General features: G+C 39.8%; 1 protein-coding gene across 2 annotated transcripts in view; it reads left to right on the forward strand.

The window, feature by feature from the left end:
• The window catches only part of TMTC1 (transmembrane and tetratricopeptide repeat containing 1), a 710,718-nt gene that overhangs the window by 625,608 nt on the left and 64,097 nt on the right, over window positions 1–21,013 (forward strand). For both annotated transcript variants that reach the window (XM_011979572.1, XM_011979573.1), the window contains 2 exons: window positions 2,338–2,451; window positions 17,302–17,445. In XM_011979572.1, the coding sequence (XP_011834962.1) occupies window positions 2,338–2,451; window positions 17,302–17,445 (258 nt within the window). The remainder of the gene's footprint in view (window positions 1–2,337; window positions 2,452–17,301; window positions 17,446–21,013) is intronic.

Below are 21,013 nucleotides of genomic sequence, written 5' to 3' on the forward strand. Positions count from 1 at the left end.
AATTGTGAGAAATAAATGTCTGTTGTTTAAGCCACCCAGTCTATGGGTTTTGTGTTTGTTATGGCAGCCTGAGCAGACCAGTACAGTGACCATTTAAACAAGGTTTTTAATGTCTTTGAGAAAAGCCTCATTTTCTTATCTGTAGAATAATTACACCTGCATTAAAAAAAAAAAAAAAAACAAAACACAAACACTGGCCCAGGCTTAGTATAGGGAAAGGATAATTTCCAACAAAACTTATTGGTAGGGAGGCCAGTCTATAGTGATCCTTTTTGTAATGATTTATTTTGGTGGACAATCTCAATTTAAAAAAAAAAAAAAAAAGAAGAAGAAGAAGGAAATCTATAAGTGAATTAATGATTGGAGGAAGGAAAAAACTGAATCGACATGAACATGCAGGGCTATTCTCCAGAGAATCAACCATCACCTTGTCCTGCCATCTGCCACCTCTGCTTCCTGGATATCTCCTGATTCCTTCTGTTCCTCCCTATGGCCCCTGCTGAAATTCTGACTATTCTCTTTCTCTCATCTTCTCTCTGCTCCACTCCTATTCCCCTGCCTTTCCCTTTCCTCCCTTTCCCTCTCCTCTCCTCTCTGAGGTTCCTCGGCAGCCCCGGAGGAGGTCTCCATGCACTGCAGCCAGAAGACTGCTAAGTTCTTCTCATTTGCTACCCTGTCCCTCACTTCTCTGTTGGAGACTCTGCACTGATGCTCTGCTGCTCTTCAGATAACTCCCCAAGAAGTCTCCAGTGCGACTCACAGGGCCTATTAGACTCTCTCCACTCTAGGACTTAGCATGATCCAGCCACTCTGAATTTCTTCCAGTCCCCCAGAAGCCCCAGGTTCTGTTTTCTTGGGGGCCTCCACGTAGGACATCCTGCTGCCTTTTCCTCCAGAGGCTAATTTCATTTCTTCTTATCCTTAAAGTCTCAGCTTCACCTTCACTGCCTTCTGGAAGCCTCATCTGATCCCATTCGGGGATAAGCATGCTGTGCTTCCTTGATACCCTGCTCACCTATTGTTACATGTCATTTTGTAATCCCCTCCTCCTACTTCTTCACCCTCATAAGCTCCCTGAGGGCTGGGACTCTAACTGTATTGTATCCCCGGCACCTGGCACAGTGGGTGGTACTGACGAGACTCTATGTGGATGATAAACAACTGTACCATTTACTTCAGCTTAGAGAAATGCTTGCAAACTGATTTCATCAAACCATCTCACTTCTGGAATTTACCCTTTTTAATGATTCTGCTTGGGCCTACATTAACTTTTGCCTTTTTTCCACCACTTTCGTTCATGCAGATTATATGAGGGCCTGGCATGTCATAATTATCTCGAATAAACCTGACTTTATCACCTTCCATTGTTGAGTCACTAAGGACCTTTCTGAGTCCCCATGCACACTCCCAGATCTGGAATGTGTTTCCTTTCAATACGGCCCCCCTGAGAACTGTGCCATACCAAGGAGGAAGCGATGACCTTGTAGATGGGAGGGGAGCTAGAGAGAGTCCCACACTAACCAGTTGCATGGGTTTCCACATTGAAGGAAACAAGAATGATGGGAAAGAATAAAGAGAAAGAAGACAGAGAATAGAGGACACTGCATGTTACATCTCATGTTTTGTGGAGCAGGTTATTGTTATGACCTATTCTCATTTTATGAAAATCATTAAATCTTTGTTTTCCTCTGGTTCTTTATTGTGCACTCAGAGATCACTTAGGGTATTTCATCAAGTCTCTATGAAAAAGAAACCTGCTCCAGAGACAGATGCAAAAGGAAGAAAGGGCTGGCCCAATGCTACAAGTCTCCCTAGAAGGAAAAGCATTTGTAATCAGCCTCGGCAGGGCCTGTCTGTGCAGCAGCCCCAGTGTGGGTGCATCTGCCCCTGCACCACAAATTAGAAAAGCGAGATTGGTCTGTTAATTGCAAAGCTGTGTGTGTCCCATGTTGTACAATGTGCTCTCAGGTATACCATTGGACCCTCTTATACTCCCCAAGAAAAGCCTCAGGAAGAGCGACAGAGCCTTACCCAGCCTCCAGCTGTGTCTCTGGCACAACAAAGGCCCTATGTTTATAGGCTAAGGGCGTTTGTTCATACACAGTTAGCATGCTTGTTCAGCTATACATAACACTATACTGCCTCCATTGTTTTCTATAGAAAACAACATTTAGTAATTATATAATTCATGAATTTTGGAAGCCTCGTTTTAGGCTACAAGGCCTTGTTTTAGGATACAATGGACATTTCAAATACAGGTTCGTGAAACTGAGTAAAACATAAAGGAATCTGACAATGATATTCTTTGTTGCTTTTTAAAAAATTTATTCATTTTAGGTCTGGAGTTCAAACTCTGCCCCACAATGCCAAGGTTCACTACAACTATGCCAATTTCCTGAAGGACCAAGGTCGGAACAAGGAAGCAATCTACCACTACAGAACAGCTCTCAAGTAAGCACCATACAGGGAGGGTGTTGGCCTTCGTGCTTTAAAGACCGTTGTTTAATTCACTTGGCCCTCCCAGTATATGGAGGGGGAGTTTGTTTCTCTTGACAGTAAACTGATCCTTGGAGGTGGGGTAGCTCTTGGACTCTGAGTCTTTTGGCTCAGTGTTCAAGTCTGCTATTAATGCAATAACTCTACCTTGCATCTAAGTCTTGGTGTTTTCTTGTAAAACTTTTCATTGCTATACATTACACAATGAACTGACAGTTGAATATATACATGCTAACAAGAGTTGGTTGTCAAAAACATAGTGGTAAGTTTTTATGGTATTTATTGCAATGAATTTTAATGGTATGCATATAGAAAGCCCTAGACAACCCATGCCTGAAAGTATTTCCATGAAGACATTTGAGTATAGAAATTAAATGCCCTGAAAGTTGTATTAAACAGAAGGGAAATGATAAGACAGTTGATTACCGTATTGGGGATATGTTAGTTTTGTGTGTGTGTGTGTGTGTGTGTGTGTGTGTGTGTGTGTATTAACATTCTCCTTTTAGTCCTCCAATGGAAGAAAAAATACTAAACATATCCTTAGATATGGCTTCAGAAGAAACTAAAAATTTAAGTTCTGCCTTACTAGCAGCAATCTGCTAGTATCAGAAGCGGAAGTACCCAACTAGCCAGTCGGAAGTACCCAACCAGCCAGTTATAGTTGCCTGGCAAGCTCCAATTATAGGCAAAATAAAGCAAGGTTAATCCTCTCTTTTATTAAATATTATGATGCTCACAGAAGCCTTTGAAGATGTTTTCATGCCTCTACAGATTGACTGCCTACATTTGGTTGAATTTTCTGACGGTTTTACTTTGGGATATGCTTAAAGTACATCTACCAACCAAATCATGCATTTCACTGAAGTGTCTACTTGGATTATCTCAAGGCTTATTTTGACAGTGTCATTGTTACATTTACACAAGCATATTGCTTATCAATAAAAATCTTTTAGACTTTAGGACCTGTTACTTAATATTTAACATAACAAATATGGCAGAAGTTGGTTTTGTTTGTGTGTGTGTGTGTGTGTTTTTTTTTTTTTTAGACAGAGTCTTGCTCTGTCACTTAGGCGGAAGTGCAGTGGCACGATCTTGGCTCACCGAAACCTCCACCTCCCAGGTTCAAGTGATTCTCCTGCCTCAGCATCCCAAGTAGCTGGGATTACCGACATGCACCATCACGGTCAGCTAATTTTTGTATTTTTATTAGAGATCAGGTTTCACCATGTTGACCAGGCTGGCCTCGAACTCCTGACCTCAAGTGATCCACCCACCCCAACCTCCTAAGGTGCTGAGATTACAGGTGTAAGTCTCCAGACCCAGCCTAATATGGCAGAAGTTTTAAACCATACATATCAAGTTTGCTATCAATTATTTTCCCAAATATTACAAGAAATATAAGTTCCAGAGGAATAACTGTATCAAAGCTTTTGGTTGAAGAAGTTTTTTATTACAGAATAGAAGGTCATTTTTAAGATTTAATCAATAATTCTATTCTTTCATCGGAGACAGTTTCCAAAATGTTCATAATGCTTATCTCTGGGGGATGAGATTATAGATTAATTTTTTCCTTTATAATTTCTTGTGTGTTCCAGGTGTTCCACAATGATTATTCCTTTTGCAATGAGGAAATGTCATTTTTTAAAAGGCATATTCCTTCAAGGGTACATTAAAGTATATTTTGGCTTTAATAATTAATATTTATCAATTTTAGATGGCCTTCTTGAAGGGAGGAAAAGGGCAGTAAGTTTGCCTGAAACTTACATGGTTGATAGGAAGTGTATCAGTATCTTTTTAATTGGTTTTGTTGTAACAGACTATTTTCTTTCAAGTTCAAAAAGAAAAATAAGGCAGACCCTCAGGCACAGCTTGGAGCAAAAGTATAAATTAAACAAAATTCTCTGGCAGTTGATTTTGTAGAATTATAGTAGCTGGTTGGGTACTTCCGTTTCTTTGCTGTGAAACAATATAAATAAATGTTTGCTTCAACAACTGTGCTTCTGGAAGAAATATGTCCCTTGAGACATGGGGAAAAATGATTAAAGCTATAAATATATTACATATAGTAATTAGTGAAACAGTTTATGCTCTCAAACTGGATTCAAAATACTTCTGGTTAAAAATATCATTTTTGTGTGGATACCTCTGTGGTGAATTTTCAACGGATGTGGGTATTTTTGTTGTTGTTGTTGTTTTTAAGGAATAGATTGTCACTCTTTATGTTAGAGGGAAAAGGAAAATACCAGAGCTATTCATCATTTTGATGATTATTTATCCTTGGTGACTGGAAGATTGCCCTTATTTTGATGTTGCGATTTCTTTGTGGAAGTTGCTGAGACAGGGATTCCTCTCCCTCCCAGCTGCTCCACCTCTACTTCAACTTTAGAGTATCTGATGTTTTTCATATTTGCACACAGCAAGAAAGAGGTGATTAGGGAAATGCAAGGTTAAAGGCGCTATTATCTGAAATCAATTCCAGCAATTATCCATTAGTGTTGTAATGACTGAATAGATCTCAAAGGCAATGGTGAAATTAATCATAAGGGTTGTACCTATACCAGTCTCTTTTTGGCTGGCTTACAATGCTGAAAATAGCACTATAATAAGTTAGTAATTATGGATGACATGAATATTCTGCTTCTTTTAATTTTTTTTATTTTTTGAATAATGCGGAAGTACCACTGACTTCTCCTTCCTCTTTACCTCATTTATAATATTTCTGTAGTATAAGGGAAATCTCCCTTGGAAAATATTGCATCTAAGGTCATGTATTCAGTTTAAGATTCAAATCATCAAAGAAAAATGTCAAAACCCTTTTCTGAAATCCTCAACGAACACCAAGTGTTAGCTTTGCTTTGCTGTGGGGGCAGTTCTCACATTTATAACTCCTGCAGTAATATAAAGCCTGGGATTATCTATGTTGGAGATTCAGAAAACCACTGGCAGACCTGCCATAGGCCTCCAGAGGTCTCTGACCATTCAGTTACCCTGGAGAAGGTTTCTAACATTCTACCTTGTGTGATGGGAGTAGAAAGTCCAGAGACCACGCAACAAGTCACCCCTTCCTACACTAAACTCCCAAGAAATGCCTCAGCTAATAAGCCCCTAAAGAGAAATAGTGATTCTCCTTGAATAAAGGCAAGATATTAATGTGTACTTGGCCACGTGTGTGCTTTGTCAAATAGCTTAAAAAGTCGGTTAAAAATAGAGAATCATAAAACAAATTAAGCAAACTCTTGAGTGTTTTATTTAACACTGAAATTTCAAATGTACATCCATTCACCAATCTTCTGATATCAAATCAAATCCTTCTCTTCGAGTAAGAATCTTCTAATTAGAATCTGCAAAAGCCACCTCCTAATTCATTGCTATGAGTCTCAGTTTTGATATTTAAAATTGGAAGAAAAATTTAAAGAGATTTGCAACATAATTTGAGTAGACTGAGATTTTTCTAATTTTTCTCTTCCAGTCTTTCACAATTATTTCACATCTAATTCAACAGTGATTTTTTGAACATCTTTCCTTTTTGGGCATTTTCAAAGCATTTACTTATTTTCCATAGAAATAATTCCTTTCGCACTTAAATTTTATCAGTTTGCGAGACCAGGCTCTTTTCTCCTGGTGTAACTAAATTTTGTATTGTGCTTTTAATGCTCCTATACAAAAGAAATCTTCACTCACTATTTAGTTGCCTAACACATGGGAAGGGATAGAACTAAAATCTTTCTGATTAGAATGTTTAATGCATAACATAGAGACTTGTTATGATAATAGTGCCTACTGATATAATTCTTTGTATTCCCTCCCATATGGATCACAGGAACTTTATAAGGACATTGCATTAGACTGCAATACGTGTATGTAGAAAAATAAAGTAATAAAGGATTGAGTACTGAAGAGACACCATATCATTAGAATCTAAAGAAATCTACCCATGTCGAATTAACCAATGTTTGCTGATACCTTGAGTATATCAGTAAGACTGCTTTATTATAATTCCTTTTAATAATGCAGTTTATAAAACTATTTCTGTCATGTTCAAACAGAAAAAAATAAAGCAGACCCTAAGGCATAGCTTGGGGTGAAGTCTGAACATGTTTAAAAAATCAGGAGTCAATGAGTATTTTAAAAAGTCCTTTTAAGATAACTCTCTCATGACCACAGGTGGACTTGGATGCCAGCTGCCGTGTATTTCTGGAAGGAATTAAAATTTCAATTACCATTTGTTAGCCAGGTTTAACAAGTGGAGATGTGTTCTTCAGCTGATGTGGTATTTTCAGGTATAAAGCTCAAATATGCTTTCTAATATCACAAGTAGACACAAAATTATGTTTGTTGCTTCTTGTTGACGAAATTACATTCTCACTATATATATGCTGTGTTAATTAAATCTGGCAGTTTTATTCATAAGCTCAGGAAATTAAACATTATTTCATTTAGAAAAAAAGAACAACAGAATTTAAGACACATTGTGGCCATACTTATGAACTGAATTTCAAAATGAAATCTCCATAATTTATTTTCAGAGAAGTTTCACTTTCTCTGGCTATCTTAGATCACTTTTTCATCTTAAAAACTCTCTTATATATGGGTCCCCAGAAAACAGAATCCAAGGCAAAGATTTGCAAGCAGGAAGTGTATTAAGGAGCACCCTCGGGAACATCAGGGCAGCAGGAGGGAGAGAGGAGATGTTGAGTAGAACGCAGTTCCAGCAGAGGCCTTGGCTGATCCCATGGGGAGCTCTGGAACTGGGATGTCCCCTTAGAGATGTCATGAATGGAGGCAAGAGATTTACCTTTAAGCCCCCATTTCAACCAATCGCTGTATCCGGGACAGGAGTGTAGCCTTGGAAAGGCAACTCCCCAAGGCTGAAAGCAATGCCGAGAGAGGAGCTGGACTCTGAGCTGCCAGCAGCCAACACTCCTAGCAGCCAGGAGAATATGCACTTCAGCCTCGATGGGGAACTTTACACCAGCTGTGATTTCTTGTATAAGTAAATATGGCAGGTTTAGCAAAATAGGGTTGAGATTTTCTGTTAAGAATGAGAATAGCGATGCTGCCTACCTCATAGGGTTGGGGGATTACCAGATAATTCATATAAAAGACTTAAGCAATATTCTTAAGCAATGAGAGCAATGACACCCTCAGTAAATGTGACTAACACACAGAATCCAACCACCTCCTTCCACCTCCACTGGCCCACCACCTGTCACCTGGACTGCAGCAATATGCTCCTAATTGGTGTTGTGGTTTTCACCTTTGCCCTGTTTCCCTTCAGTCTGTTCTCAATAGAGCAGCCTCAGGGATCTTCCCAGCACTTTGGGAGGTCGAGATGGGTGGATCACATGAGGTCAGGAGTTCAAGACCAGCCTCGCTGGAGCCCCACTCACAGCAATCTGGAACTCAGAAGGCTCCAGTTACCCCACCTCACTCACAGGGAAAGTGGGAGGCCCTGCAGCAGCCTCCATGCTCGCCCTGCACCACCTGCCGCCTTACTTCCATGACCCATCTCCTGCTCCTCTTCTTGCTTACTCGGCTCCAGCCACACTGGGCTGCAGGCACATGCATGCCAGCCACGTCACCTTCCTGTTTCAGGGGTTCTGCGTTCTGCTCTCTTCTCCCAGAACCCTTTCCCACTTACCTCAATGGCTGCCTCCCTCACACCCTTCAGCACTCCTCATATGTGTCATCGACTTCGCCATCAGGCCTCCCCGGGCCACCCCACTGAAGACCACAAATACCACCAGCATCCCCTGTTCCCCCTCTTAGTTTCATTTTTCTCCATTTATCACCCTCCGCTATACTCACCTATCATTTTGTTAATTGTCTGTGTCCCTCCTCTACCCAGTAAACTGCATGAAAGCAGTTTGTCCTTATCTCCAGCATGGAGGAGAGTGCCAGGAACAGGGCACTGAGTAAATATTTGTTGAATGGAACAATGCTACATATAAACTTCTTTATACTGTGGTTTTTTGTGTTTGTTTTTTGAGATGGAGTCTCGCTCCTGTTGCCCAGGCTGGAGTGCAGTGGTGCGATCTCAGCTCACTGCAGCCTCTGCCTCCTGGGTACAAGCGATTCTCCTGCCTCAGCCTCCCAAGTAACTGGAATTACAGGCACCTGCCACCATACCTGGCTAATTTTTGAATTTTTAGTAGAGACAGGGTTTCACCATGTTGGCCAGGCTGGTCTTGAACTCCTGACTTCATGTGATCCACCTATGTCGACCTCCCAAAGTGCTGGAGTTACAGGCGTGAGCCACTCCACCCAGACTTATACTGTGTTTTTAAAGTATGTGAATTACGTAGAATGTTTTAAAAGGTAACTGAGGTATAATGTAAAACCTGAACGCCATCAATAGCAGAAGATCCTAAATTACTTCTATCTTTTCCTCTTCCTGGGTGCTAGATTGGCAAGGGGTAGACTTGTGATGGATAATTTCATGTCAGCTTGGATGGGCCATGATACCCAGATATTTGGTAAAACATTATTCTAGATGTTCCTCCAAAGGTACTTCTTGGATGAGATTAACATTTAAATAAGTAGACTTTGAGTAAAGCAGATTATCCTCCAGAATGTGGGTGGGTCTCATCCATCCTGTTGAAGGGCTTAACAGAAAAAGACAGACTTCCCTGGAAGGAGAGGAAATCCTGCCCACAGACTGCCTTCTGGATTCTAACTGCAGTTCTTCCCTGGGCCCCCAGCCTGCCAGCCTACTCTGCAGATTTTGGACTTGCCAGCCTCCACAATCATGAGAGCCAGTTCCTTAAAAAAAGTGTCTCCCTAAATATACACATCCTGTTGCTTCTGTTTCTGTGGAGAACCCTAATTCAGATTTTCCTCTTTTACTGCCCTGCTGGTTTTTCAGCCCTAAGGCTGATCTGTTCTTTTCTGCTCGAGGTTCCATGATTTCCAATTTCTCAGAGCTTATTTATAATCCTCTGTTTAAATCCCTTGCTTCCTTCCCTTCACCTGGCACTTTCCCATTAATATTTAAGTATTCTCAAGTTGCTCCTACCATCAAACAAACAAACCAGTGGCTCTGCATCTCTTGTTTCCCTCCTCCTGCCATTCATCTGTGTGCTTCCTTATCTCCTTCCTGCCTTTCAAGTGTCAAAATTTCCCAGAAAGTTGCAATGTCTTCCTCATTTTCTCTCATTACTCACTCAACTACATTCTGGCATCAGCTCCCTCCCCACCCTTGAAACTGCTCTCCCCAAGGTCACCAGCTGCCTCCATGCAGATAAATCCAATGGACCATGCTTGGGCATCAAATTACCTAACTCTCAGTAGCATTTGACTTTGATGACCACTCCCTCCTCCTTAAAGTAATTCTTTTTTAGCATCTGTGACACCACGCTGTCTTGCTTTTTTCTGCTCTTTCTTTAGACTGTGCTGCCTCCACCAACCCTTAATGGAAGAGTTCTCAGGAACCTTTACTCCTTCCCTACACCTTGTTCTCTTCTCAGTCTTTGCTTTCTAAGGGGTTTCTTCAGTCCCAAAGGCTTCAGTTAGCATCTTGTATATGCTAGTTGACCCTCAAATCTGTGACTTTACCCAGTTGGACATTTTTACGAATTGCCCTCTGCACCTCAAACTCGGCTGGTCATCTTCTACCCAAAACCTGCTCCTTGTCCTTTGTTTTCTTCCTTTCCATTCTCTGCTTCAGCCAGAATAAAATCCTTTCAGTTTCTCAAGTTCTGTTTGGTTTTGCTTTCTCTCCTTGGAACCCTTTCTTTCCTCTTCCTGCTCTTACCCCTCCCTTGCGCTCCCAGTCCCCTTTGTTGCTGCCCCTCCTAGTAAAGCATCATGTCTCCTGGAAAAACCCTGGTGAATGTCTCAGGCACCTCTCATTTGCCCTCCTCCTGTATGCTGCTGTCAGCTCCTGCTCAGCTTTACTGCTCTGTCTGCTCTCCTCACAGAGCATTAGAGTCCATTGGTTTTCCTGTCTCTCTTCTGCCACAGGGCACTCTTGAGGGCAAGGACAGCTTTCTCTTTACTGCTCTGTGCCCTTAGCAAACAACCTGGCACATTGTACGTGCTTAATATGTGCTTGTGAAAAGAAAGGCTGGACAAACATAATGCATAAAATCTCTATCACAGTTCTCTTAGAGTCAGAGAACAACTCCATGAGGACAAACAGTGTTTCTCAATGACAGAGCTCTTGATATTTTGCAGAACAACTTTTCTTTATGCAGAACTGTCCTATGCATTGCAAGATGTTTCACAGCCCTAGCTCCTGCCCCTTATAGATCAGGAGTAATACGCAGTTCCTGTGGTGGTTATTGAAAATGTGCCCACTCTCCTCCCCACTCCTCTTGATCTCCTTACTTGTCAGTTATTAATTAGGAATACGAACATACTTTTCCTACATATACCATTGTATCTTCTCTGAGATAATCCATCAACCAGAGTGCACTCATGCTAGGAAGTGTTAGTGGAACAAGGATCCCAGGTGCACATTGATCTGTCACACAGGAACCACACAGGATTTTGAATGTCCTTATAACCTTGGATATAGCTTTTTCAATTACACGTGTCTGGAATTCCATTTGGTCTCGAGCATATTGGAAAAACTTGGAGAAAATTGCTCTAGTGCCTATGGGGATCATTTGCTTCAGATGATGAAGGATTGACAGGCTTGGAGGGAGTGCTTGACAAAGAACATTCCCACATTTTTAAAATGGAGAGGGTTACTTGCCCTTCACATCTGAGAACTCTCGGTATAGGAGAAACAGATGGACACAGAATGAGTATTCACTAGATTAGCGATGAAGAAATTAATGGATGTGATTTTGACTGATGGGAGCAAGTTGAAAGCTATCAGCAACAGTGAAGAGAGTGATTTTTCCGAGGATGAAGAATCCGTGTGAGGAAGGAGAACTGGCTGCTTCAACCTGGCATGAGTTCATCAGGGCTACAGAGGGAGCCAGTCAAACCACCCAGAGGTCCTGCAGCTAACCCCAAAATATGAAATGTATGTAGTGTAACAGGTGTGATGATGGATATTTTTATATCCACCATGTCATTTGTTCACATAGAAGCCCATTTATTCACAGAGAAGGTCAGTATGTTATTAAGCTTACTTTTTTAGAGAAAGCAACTAAAGCACAGACATAAATTCAAAAGCACATAGCTGGAATGCTTCTCATGGCTTCTGACTCCAAATCCAGTTATTTTTCCACTCCACCAAAGCAGTTTCCTATCTATCCTGCCACAAAAACCAAAGTTCACCCCAAGCCTCTGAGAAAGGTTAATTATGTTCACCATTTCTATTTAAAGGAATAGAGAAATACTTAATTCAGTAAACTTCCCAACCTCTAGCAGTAAATTCTCAGGAATCAGGGTCAGCCATTTAAAATGATTCATTTCCTAAGGGCACTCGAGAGCCATGGCTTTACTCTGCATAGTCTTGGAAAACTGACTGGGAGGAGCCCTTCTATATCACTATTGGAGGTCATCCATTGTGCAAGGTCAGATGATTTAGCTGGCCCCTCTTGACGAGTGCGTCACATTTCCCTGAATTGCAGTTGAGGTTTTTCCCCAAGGCTATCTGTAATGGATCAGAAGGAGCACAGTGCAGAATGAAAGTGGTAAAACTTATTTGCTAGGTGTTAATGGCAATTTCAAACAATTAAACAAGCAGACTAATCAAATGATCAGTTTTACTCAAGTGCAATTTAGTAACATGATGACTTAAATTTTGCAACATAAAGGAACCATGCACTTAAAATATGCCACAGACTAATATGGTTGGAAATAATGCTGTCAACTCTTGAAATGAAGTTTATTTTGTATATTTTTCAGTCCAGTGGAATTCAGGTTTTATGGTGGAATGTTTTTCTCAGTCATGTTTTTCTTTTGGACTCTTATTTTCTCAACAGGAAATAGAAAATAAACATCTGACCTTAGCATAGTTAACCTCAAATAAATTAATGTGTGGTATGAAAATCGGACAAGTATACACACCCCGAAAATAAATCAGGGTGTGTATACTCTGAAAGGAAATTGCAAGCTAGGGCACATCATTCAATATTATTTGAACAATGAAATGCCATATAAGGCACTCAGATAATGAAAAGTAAACAGCATTCTTAACTTTGGAATGGATTGTACAAAATTTAAAGTAAATAACTGACATAAAATTCAAAACTTGATTTTATTCACATACAGCTTATGTCTATGGATCTTTAGGTGAGGTTAAAGCTTAAGAAGGGTAAATCAGAAAGCATGTATGTAAATCTTACACACTTACTGAGTGTGGTTAATCCCAAATGGCTTTCCACAATACTGTGCTTTTCAGAGACACCATGATTATTTTGTATGACAGAAGACAAATTTTTGCAGTGAAGATTCTGAGTAGCCAAACTTTCTGGGTATTGAGTCTATTTCACTTCTGCCACTGAAAACTAGTTCCTATAAGAGCATAGCTGAGTGATTTAGCCAAAGAAACAAGAAGATGAAAAGAATTATTCCAAATGAAGCTCTAATTTATTTGCTGAATGTTGAATGACAAATGAAGTTTGAAAACAGATTTACAGGAGCCAACTGCCTTCTTGACATTTAAGAACACAAGTGCTTCTGAGATGTCTTTTCTTTTCCTTTAAAAAATGGAGTTTCACTGTCTCCCAGGCTGGAGTGCAGTGATGTCACCATCGCGCCCTGCAGCCTCAAACTCCTAGGCTCAAGTGACTGAGATGTATTTTTTTATAACCTATTATTTACTTAATTTCTCCGAGTTTCCCTTTCCTCAACTGTAAAATAAATAGTACAGTAATTCTACTTAAGCAGTTTTGAAGGGTAAATGAGACGATGTCTGAGACAGCACTTTAAAAATGTAAAGTACCATTTACACATCCTAGGTCCTCTGGAACTCATTTTCTCTTGTTCCTGCCTTCTATTTTTTGCTTAGACAAGTGTTCCTTCCCAGGGACTTTCTCCTGTTAACATGTGACATTCATTCTTCAGAGATAAGATGAGAGTCCCTGACTGCCTACTCTATTAATTCTACTTAAGGAAATGTCACTAGATAAAAATTAAGAACCCCTAAAATGCTTAAATGGATATTGTTTATCCAGAAACTAAACTACCCAATACTTGAACACAAATTTTTCTTCAACTCATAGAACCACATCCCTATATGTACGTGTATTTTATTTTTATTTTTATTTTTATTTTTAATTTTTGTAGAGACAGGGTTTCGCCTTGTTGCCCAGGCTGGTCTCAAACTCCTGAGTTCAAGTGATCTGGCAGCCTGGACCTCCCAAAGTGCTGGGATTACAGGCATGAGCCACCTCGCCCGGCCCATACATTTCTTTTTTAGTGAGGAAATAATAAGCTTCTTTGTACCCCAGAACAATTGGACAATATAACTCATTTTCTCTATAATAAATTTTAAAAATTAAATAAAAATAATAATAAATAGCAAAAGAATTTTCATAAACAATTCAATGTTGAAGAATACTGTGAGAAAGAAAATCCAGTGAGTGCTCTTACAAAATCAGGCCTGAAAAAATAGCCCTGAAAAATCACCACTGTTCCACTTCAGCAGATCTTTTCTTGAGGTTTTGTGGATGGGGAAGGGAATAACCACTATCAGGACATTTGTAAAACATACCTGTAGAAGTTAAAGTCAAGATGGACTTAATTTATTCTGACAATTGATGTAGCAACATAGACATCTCTTAAATTATTCATCTTTCCAATAGAAAATTCCCTTCCTGGAGAGATCAGGATTGAATTAGGCCCAAGTTAATTCAAACGCAAATTTATTTAAAAAGTAAACACAGAAAATAAATTTTGTCCTTGCATAGGTCTGCTGTAGAGTGCGTGTTTTAAGAAAATATTTACATCTGTATTATTTTTTTTTTTTTAGATATTTTTTCTGACCTAGTTGTTAAGAATCCTTTTAATGAAATTCAGCTTGGTTTCATAAATAATGCAAAGTTTGCTTGTGATTAGGTGAGCCTCCTCAGGTACCCAGAGAGAGAAAGCATATTAATACTAATGGCTAGCAAGCCGTTAGTATTGCCAGGAATAAGCAACAGCTACACATTTTCCAGGTGGAGGGCTTTGCTAGGTTATAGAGTCAGCGAGTCCCTGTTAATATCAGCAGTCTCCTTTCTTGAGGATTTGGGGCTCTTTGCTAACATAGAACCTCTTCCCTGACTATAGTTGGTTCCCCTCCTGAGCATCACGTTTCTGCAGCTCCAAGTTGATTCTTGGAGCACAAGGCATAGTAAAGGCCTTTCCTCTTATAGTGCTTCTGTTTCTCTTTACTTCTCTTCTTACTATTCACTTTTGTTTTTAAGAGTTCAGGGTGGACTTGAATTCTGTTTCTGATTTGAAGGAAACAAAAGAGAAAGTGAAAGCCATTTCTGTAGTCAGTGGCCTTTGGAATACATGACTGTTCATTTAAATGGCAGCGGGGTCATGAGTGAATATAAAATTCATGAAGTTGGGCTTAAAACTTACTGGAGATGACCGGCTGCTTGCAGAGCAAACAGGCACCTTACATGGGTGATCCCATGGTGGAAGGTCTTATTGAATTTAGCCTGTCCTTTCCTTTAGTGTTTTCACCTCAGAAGTTCATTTCAAGGGCTGAGAGCCTTAAAGAAATAAGAAAAGGAGAAAGTCTTAAGAAATTATCTCCTCTAAGAAAAAGGAAGACACATATCCGAGATATGCTTTCTGTTACTGCTTGTTGTAAAGGAAATAAGGAGTATGGAAATTGACCTCATCACATGCACTGGACAACCCTTAAATCTTTTGATGGTTACAGTGCTTTGCTGAACATACAAAGCAAACAAAAACCAAAGCTTCTTTAGAAGAATTCGAGTCCTGGCTGTGATGTGCTCAGCAACCACTTCCAAAGTAATTCTTAGACACAGGCTTCGCAGGACACTTTTCTGGGCATAGAGTGAAGGAACAGGTACAGAAACCTATTTCGCCCTCATCATAGCCTCATATCTTCTAAAGGCATTTCAGAGAGAGCACCAAGCGCTTGTCTCCCAGGAACTGAAGTTGAATGTGATGGGGCCAGTATGAGAGACCCTTAAGTTGTCTGTGCTAATTAAATGCGATCAGAGGGAAGCAAACAACAGCGCATGTGCTGGGTCAGTGTGCTTTCTGCCAGACTTCCTCTAAAGATCTCTCTCCTAACAGCCTCCAAAGCTTCTTTGAATAATTAGAGCTTTCAGACTTTGGGAGGATGTAATATTCATTTGAATTGATTCTAGCCCTTGTCAGTCAAGAGGAACATTACAGAGTGCCTTCCTGGAAATATTAGTTCTGAGGGATGTTTATAGCTGCTCTGTAAGGGAGTAGGGAAGGGTCAAATAAACTGAAGAGACTCTGGGTAGAGCAAAGATTAAAAAGCTGTGCAGCTTGTCTTCCCTGTCCTTTTAATAGGAACCTTTTCTGTTCCAGAATTAAACTAATCTTTTTAGAAGGTACGGAAAAGGGAGCAAGCATGGCATTTTATTGTCAAGGGGTTTGACAAGTACAGATCCTGTTTTTATTACTTGGGCTTTATCTTGGCATTTCTACATTAAAAGCCAGCTCTACCGGCTTATTCAAAGTACTCTGGGTGACAAAGGTGGAACAAACCTACTAGACTGCTAACTATGTCCACTCTGAACATATCAAAAGCAATTAAATTATGGAGCTGTGTGGATTTGGCTTCTTTATAGTTTTGAGTTTAGGAAATAAATTGGTTCCCTTCCTACCTTAATCAGCATAAATTTGATGTACTGATGTCCACCTCATACTCTTTTACATTTGCTTTTGAACATTAGGAATGCTATTTTTTTACTTCATCTTCCTTTTTTTTTTTTTTTTTTTTTTTGTCTTTAAGTGTTCTAAGTTCTTAGTATTTTCTGTCTGAGACTGTACCGGGACAGGTGGAACCAAATTGCAGTAGGAGGGGGGAAATGAGATAAAATAGAAAAAAGAGAAGAGGAGGCATTTTGGAGATTAAGTTTATTTTTATGGGGTGAAATTATATATCATCCTTTCTCAGTCATGGCAGTCTTACTAATGCTCCAATCCAAAGATGTTTATGGGCCAGGTGTGGTGACTCACGCCTATAATCCCAGCACTTTGGGAGGCTGAGGCAGGCAGATCACCTGAGGTCAGGGGTTCGAGACCAGCCTGGCCCACATGGTGAAACGTAGTCTCTACTAAAAATACAAAAATTAACTGGGAGTGGTGGCGGACACCTGTAATTCCAGCTACTTGGGAGGCTGAGGCAGGAAAATTGCTTGAACCTGGGAGGCCAGGGTTGCAGTGAGCCGAGATCGCGCCACTGCACTCCAGCCTAGGCAACAAGAGCAAAACTCCGTTTTTTGGGGTTTGTTTTTTTTTTTTAAAGATGTTTATGAAGATTGCTCCTCAAAGGATCGCTCAGCATCTGGTATACATAGTGGATCCTGCACAGGCAGCTGGTCAGAGGTCCCACCAGGCCACAAACTCAGGCTAGAAACTTAGCACCTGAGGCAAGGAGGGTTTTCTATCACAAGAAGTGGAAAGTAATCTCATTAAATGTCTTTAACCCTGGTAGATCCACATACTATTTATTCTTGTACTATTTAAGAATTATTTAATTATCAATATGTGCATCCTTGCCCTAATTATATACTTTCACCTGCAAAAGTCGTTGACCAGTAAGATTTTACACAAACCATTCAAGTACAAGAATAATTCAGTATTTCATGTTGGCTGTTCATACCTGGGGAAAAAAGAACAAGCAAATTGTGCCCAACTTAGAAGTTTTTGAACCATCACAGCTTAATATTTTTAACTTTTCAGGTTGTATCCACGCCATGCAAGTGCGCTGAACAACCTTGGAACACTGATAAGAGACACAGCAGAGGCAAAGATGTACTATCAGAAGGCTCTCCAGCTCCATCCACAGCATAACCGGGCTCTTTTCAATCTGGGGAATCTCCTCAAGTAAGTGGGACATCGATCAGGTGGCCTTGTGATTCCAAGAAACCCTTTCCTTCTGAACACTCATTTGATTGTGCTGCACTTGCCTCTTGCTGGAGTTAAGTAATTAGGGTTTTCAGACTTTGGCAGTGTGTAACATGCATCTCAGTTTCTATTCCTTATCAGTCAAAAGCTGTATTTCCCAGAGTGTCTTTCTGGAAATAGTAGTTCTGGAAGACTTTCACAGATTGTCTCTAAAGGAGTAAGAATGGAAAAGTGTTACGTCGTCAGATAAATTGAGAACATGCTGAGTTAAGCAGATTGTTTATTTATGGAAAGAAGCTTTAATATGCTAATATTCTTTGTGAATCTTCAAGAAGGGACTGTGGGATAGTCATTTTTGTCTTTTCTGTGTGTGTGTGTGTGTGTGTGTGTGTGTGTGTGTGTGTGTGTGTGGAGGGAAGGCATTTTCCAAGACAAATATTCCATAATATACTTTGGGAAAGGCAGCATTCTCTGAAGTTATAGACAAATGGTTAACCATACTTCGACCCAGTTTGTGTTATAGGTGAGAAATAAAGTGAGGCTTGCTGGAATTAGTGGTGGGAATTAGTACTGATGACTTTGGTGCTTAGGAATAGTTCTCAGACATAACCTCTAGTGTTTGCATTTTACTTGCTGCCCTGATAAAGGTTGATAGTGTGATTGAAGTTACTGAAGACTACAGTAAAGGGTGCTTTTGCGTCTTGTGTGTTTATGAATATAGTCTAGGCCTGTTGGTGATGGTCCAGACAATGATAGTAGTAACAGTGGTGGTAGTTATGGAATTTAGCTTCTAAACTTAAAAGAAAAAAACAGGTTAACAAACATCAGAAATGGAAATTTAAAAGGTAAAAATGAACAGAATTGGAGAGTAATAATATGTTTATCTGTGCTTGTCAGAATGCTGACAATCCACATGGTTGCTGAATTGGTTTCCATCTCTTAGCTTCTAGGGGGCACATGTGGCTGCCTCTCCAATACCTTCAAGCTAATGGTTCACTTGGTCCTTTCTTCCTCTACCTAACAGGATTGTCTCCATTGCTGAGTAACTCAGTATGATGCATTTTCTTCACCTTCCTTTTACTCCTTGACTCTTACAGATTCCCATAGATACTGAATCTTTTTACTAATGTACATGTTAATGTACTTTTTAAAAAATCTCATTTGAACAGAAGCCTTGGAGTGAGTTAATCACAGAACAGTCTAATATAGTATAAACTGATAGGTGCCATCCTAGGTCTGAAGTTTTATGTGTAAGAATGGCTTTATCCATATGCCTGAACACAAAATCAAGGAAACACTACACAAAAATAAATGAATGCCAAGAAAATACAATGAAATAAAGTGAAAAAAATAAAGTAGAAGTCAGAAAACTAAATGAACTTAATTTTTCAAATTCGATAGCATTGTTAAAATTTGATAAAAACTGAGAATGATGAAAAACAACTGATAATGGGCTGGGCATGGTGGCTCATGCCTGTAATCCCAGAACTTTGGGAGGCTGAGGTAGGAGGATCGCTTGAGGCCAGGAGTTGAAGACCAGACTGGCAAACATGGTGAAACCCCATCTCTAATAACAATACAAAAATTAGCCAGGCATGGTGGCATGTGCCTATAATCCCAGCTACTTGGGAGGCTGAGGTACAGTAATCAGTTGAACACAGGAGTCGGAGGTTGCAATGAGCCGAGATCCCACCACTGCGCTGGGCGACAGAGCAAGACTCTGCCTCAAAAAAACAGGCAAGCAAACAAACAAAAAAGAATAAATAAGGGCATCACATGATGGTAAGGAAGCAATGCAACAAGAAGAGCTAACTATCCTAAATATATATGCACCCAATACAATAGCACCCAGATTCGTAAAGCAAGTTCTTAGAGACCTACAAAGAGACTTAGACTCCCACACAATAATAGTGGGAGACTTTAACGCCCCGCGGTCAGTATTAGACAGATCAATGAGACAGAAAATTAACAAGGATATTCAAGACTTGAACTCAGCTGTGGACCAAGTGGACCTAATAGACATCTACAGAACTCTCCACCCCAAATCAACACAATATTGATTCTGTTGATTCTTCTCAGCACCACATAGCATGTATTCTAAAATTGACCATGTAATTGGAAGTAAAACACTCCTCAGCAAATGCAAGAGAATGGAAATCTTAACAAACAGCCTCTCAGGCCACAGTGCAACCAAATTAGAACTCAGGATTAAGAAATTCACTAAAAACTGCCCAACTACATGAAAACTGAACAGCCTGCTCCTGAATGATTACTGGGTAAATAACGAAATTAAGGCAGAAAGAAATAAGTTCTTTGAAACTAATGAGAACAAAGATACAACATACTAGAATCTCTGGGACACAGCTAAAGCAGTGTTTGGAGGGAAATGTGTAGCACTAAATGCCCACAGGAGAAAGCAGGAAAGATCTAAAATCAACACCCCAACATCACAATTAAAAGAACTGAGAAGCAAGAGCAAACAAATTCAAAAGCTAGCAGAAGACAAGAAATAACTAAGATCAGAGTAGAACTGAATGAGATAGAGACACACAAAAAAAAAGCCTTCAAAAAATCAATGAATCCAGGAGCTGGATTTTTGAAAAGATTAACAACATAGATAGATCACTAGCCAGATGAATAAAGAAGAAAAGAGGGAAGAATCAAATAAACACAACAAAAAAATGATAAAGGGGATATCACTACTGATCCCACAGAAATACAAACTACTATCAGGGAATACTATCAACACCTCTACACAAATAAACTAGAAAACCTAGAAGAAATGGGTAAATTCCTGGAAACATACACCCTCCCAAGACTAAACCAGGAAGAAGTTGAATCCCTGAAAAGACCAGTAACAGGTTCTGAAATTGAGGCAGTAATTAATAACCTACCAACCAAAAAAAGCCCAGGACCGGACAGATTCACAGCTGGATTCTACCAGAGGTACAAAGAGGAGCTGGTACCATCCCTTCTAAAATTATTCCAAGCAATAGAAAAAGAGGGACTCCTCACTAACTGTTTTTATGAGGCCAGCATTATCTTGATACCAAAACCTGGCAGAGACACAACAAAAATAGAAAATTTCAGGCCAATATTCCTGATGAGCATCGATGAGAAAATCCTCAATAAAATAGTGGCAAACTGAATCCAGCAGCACGTTAAAAATCTTATCTGCCATGATCAAGTCGGTTTCATCCCTGGGATGCAAGGCTGGTTCAACATATGCAAATCAATAAACGTAATCCATCACATAAATAAAACCAATTATAAAAACCACATAATTATCTCAATAGCTGCAGAAAAGTCCTTCAATAAAATTCAACACCCCTTAATGCTAAGAACACTCAATAAATATTGATGGAACGTTATCACAAATTGATGGAACGAGGTATTGATGGAACGTTATCTCAAAATAATAAGAGCTATTTATGACAAACACACAGTCAATATCATACTGAATGGGCAAAAGCTGGAAGCAGTCCCTTTGAAAACCAGCACAAGACAAGGATGCCTTCTCTCACCACTCCTATTCAATAGCCCTCTC

Source organism: Mandrillus leucophaeus, unplaced genomic scaffold (assembly GCF_000951045.1).
Source record: "Mandrillus leucophaeus isolate KB7577 unplaced genomic scaffold, Mleu.le_1.0 Scaffold203, whole genome shotgun sequence".
In the NCBI taxonomy this organism is placed as follows: domain Eukaryota; kingdom Metazoa; phylum Chordata; class Mammalia; order Primates; family Cercopithecidae; genus Mandrillus; species Mandrillus leucophaeus.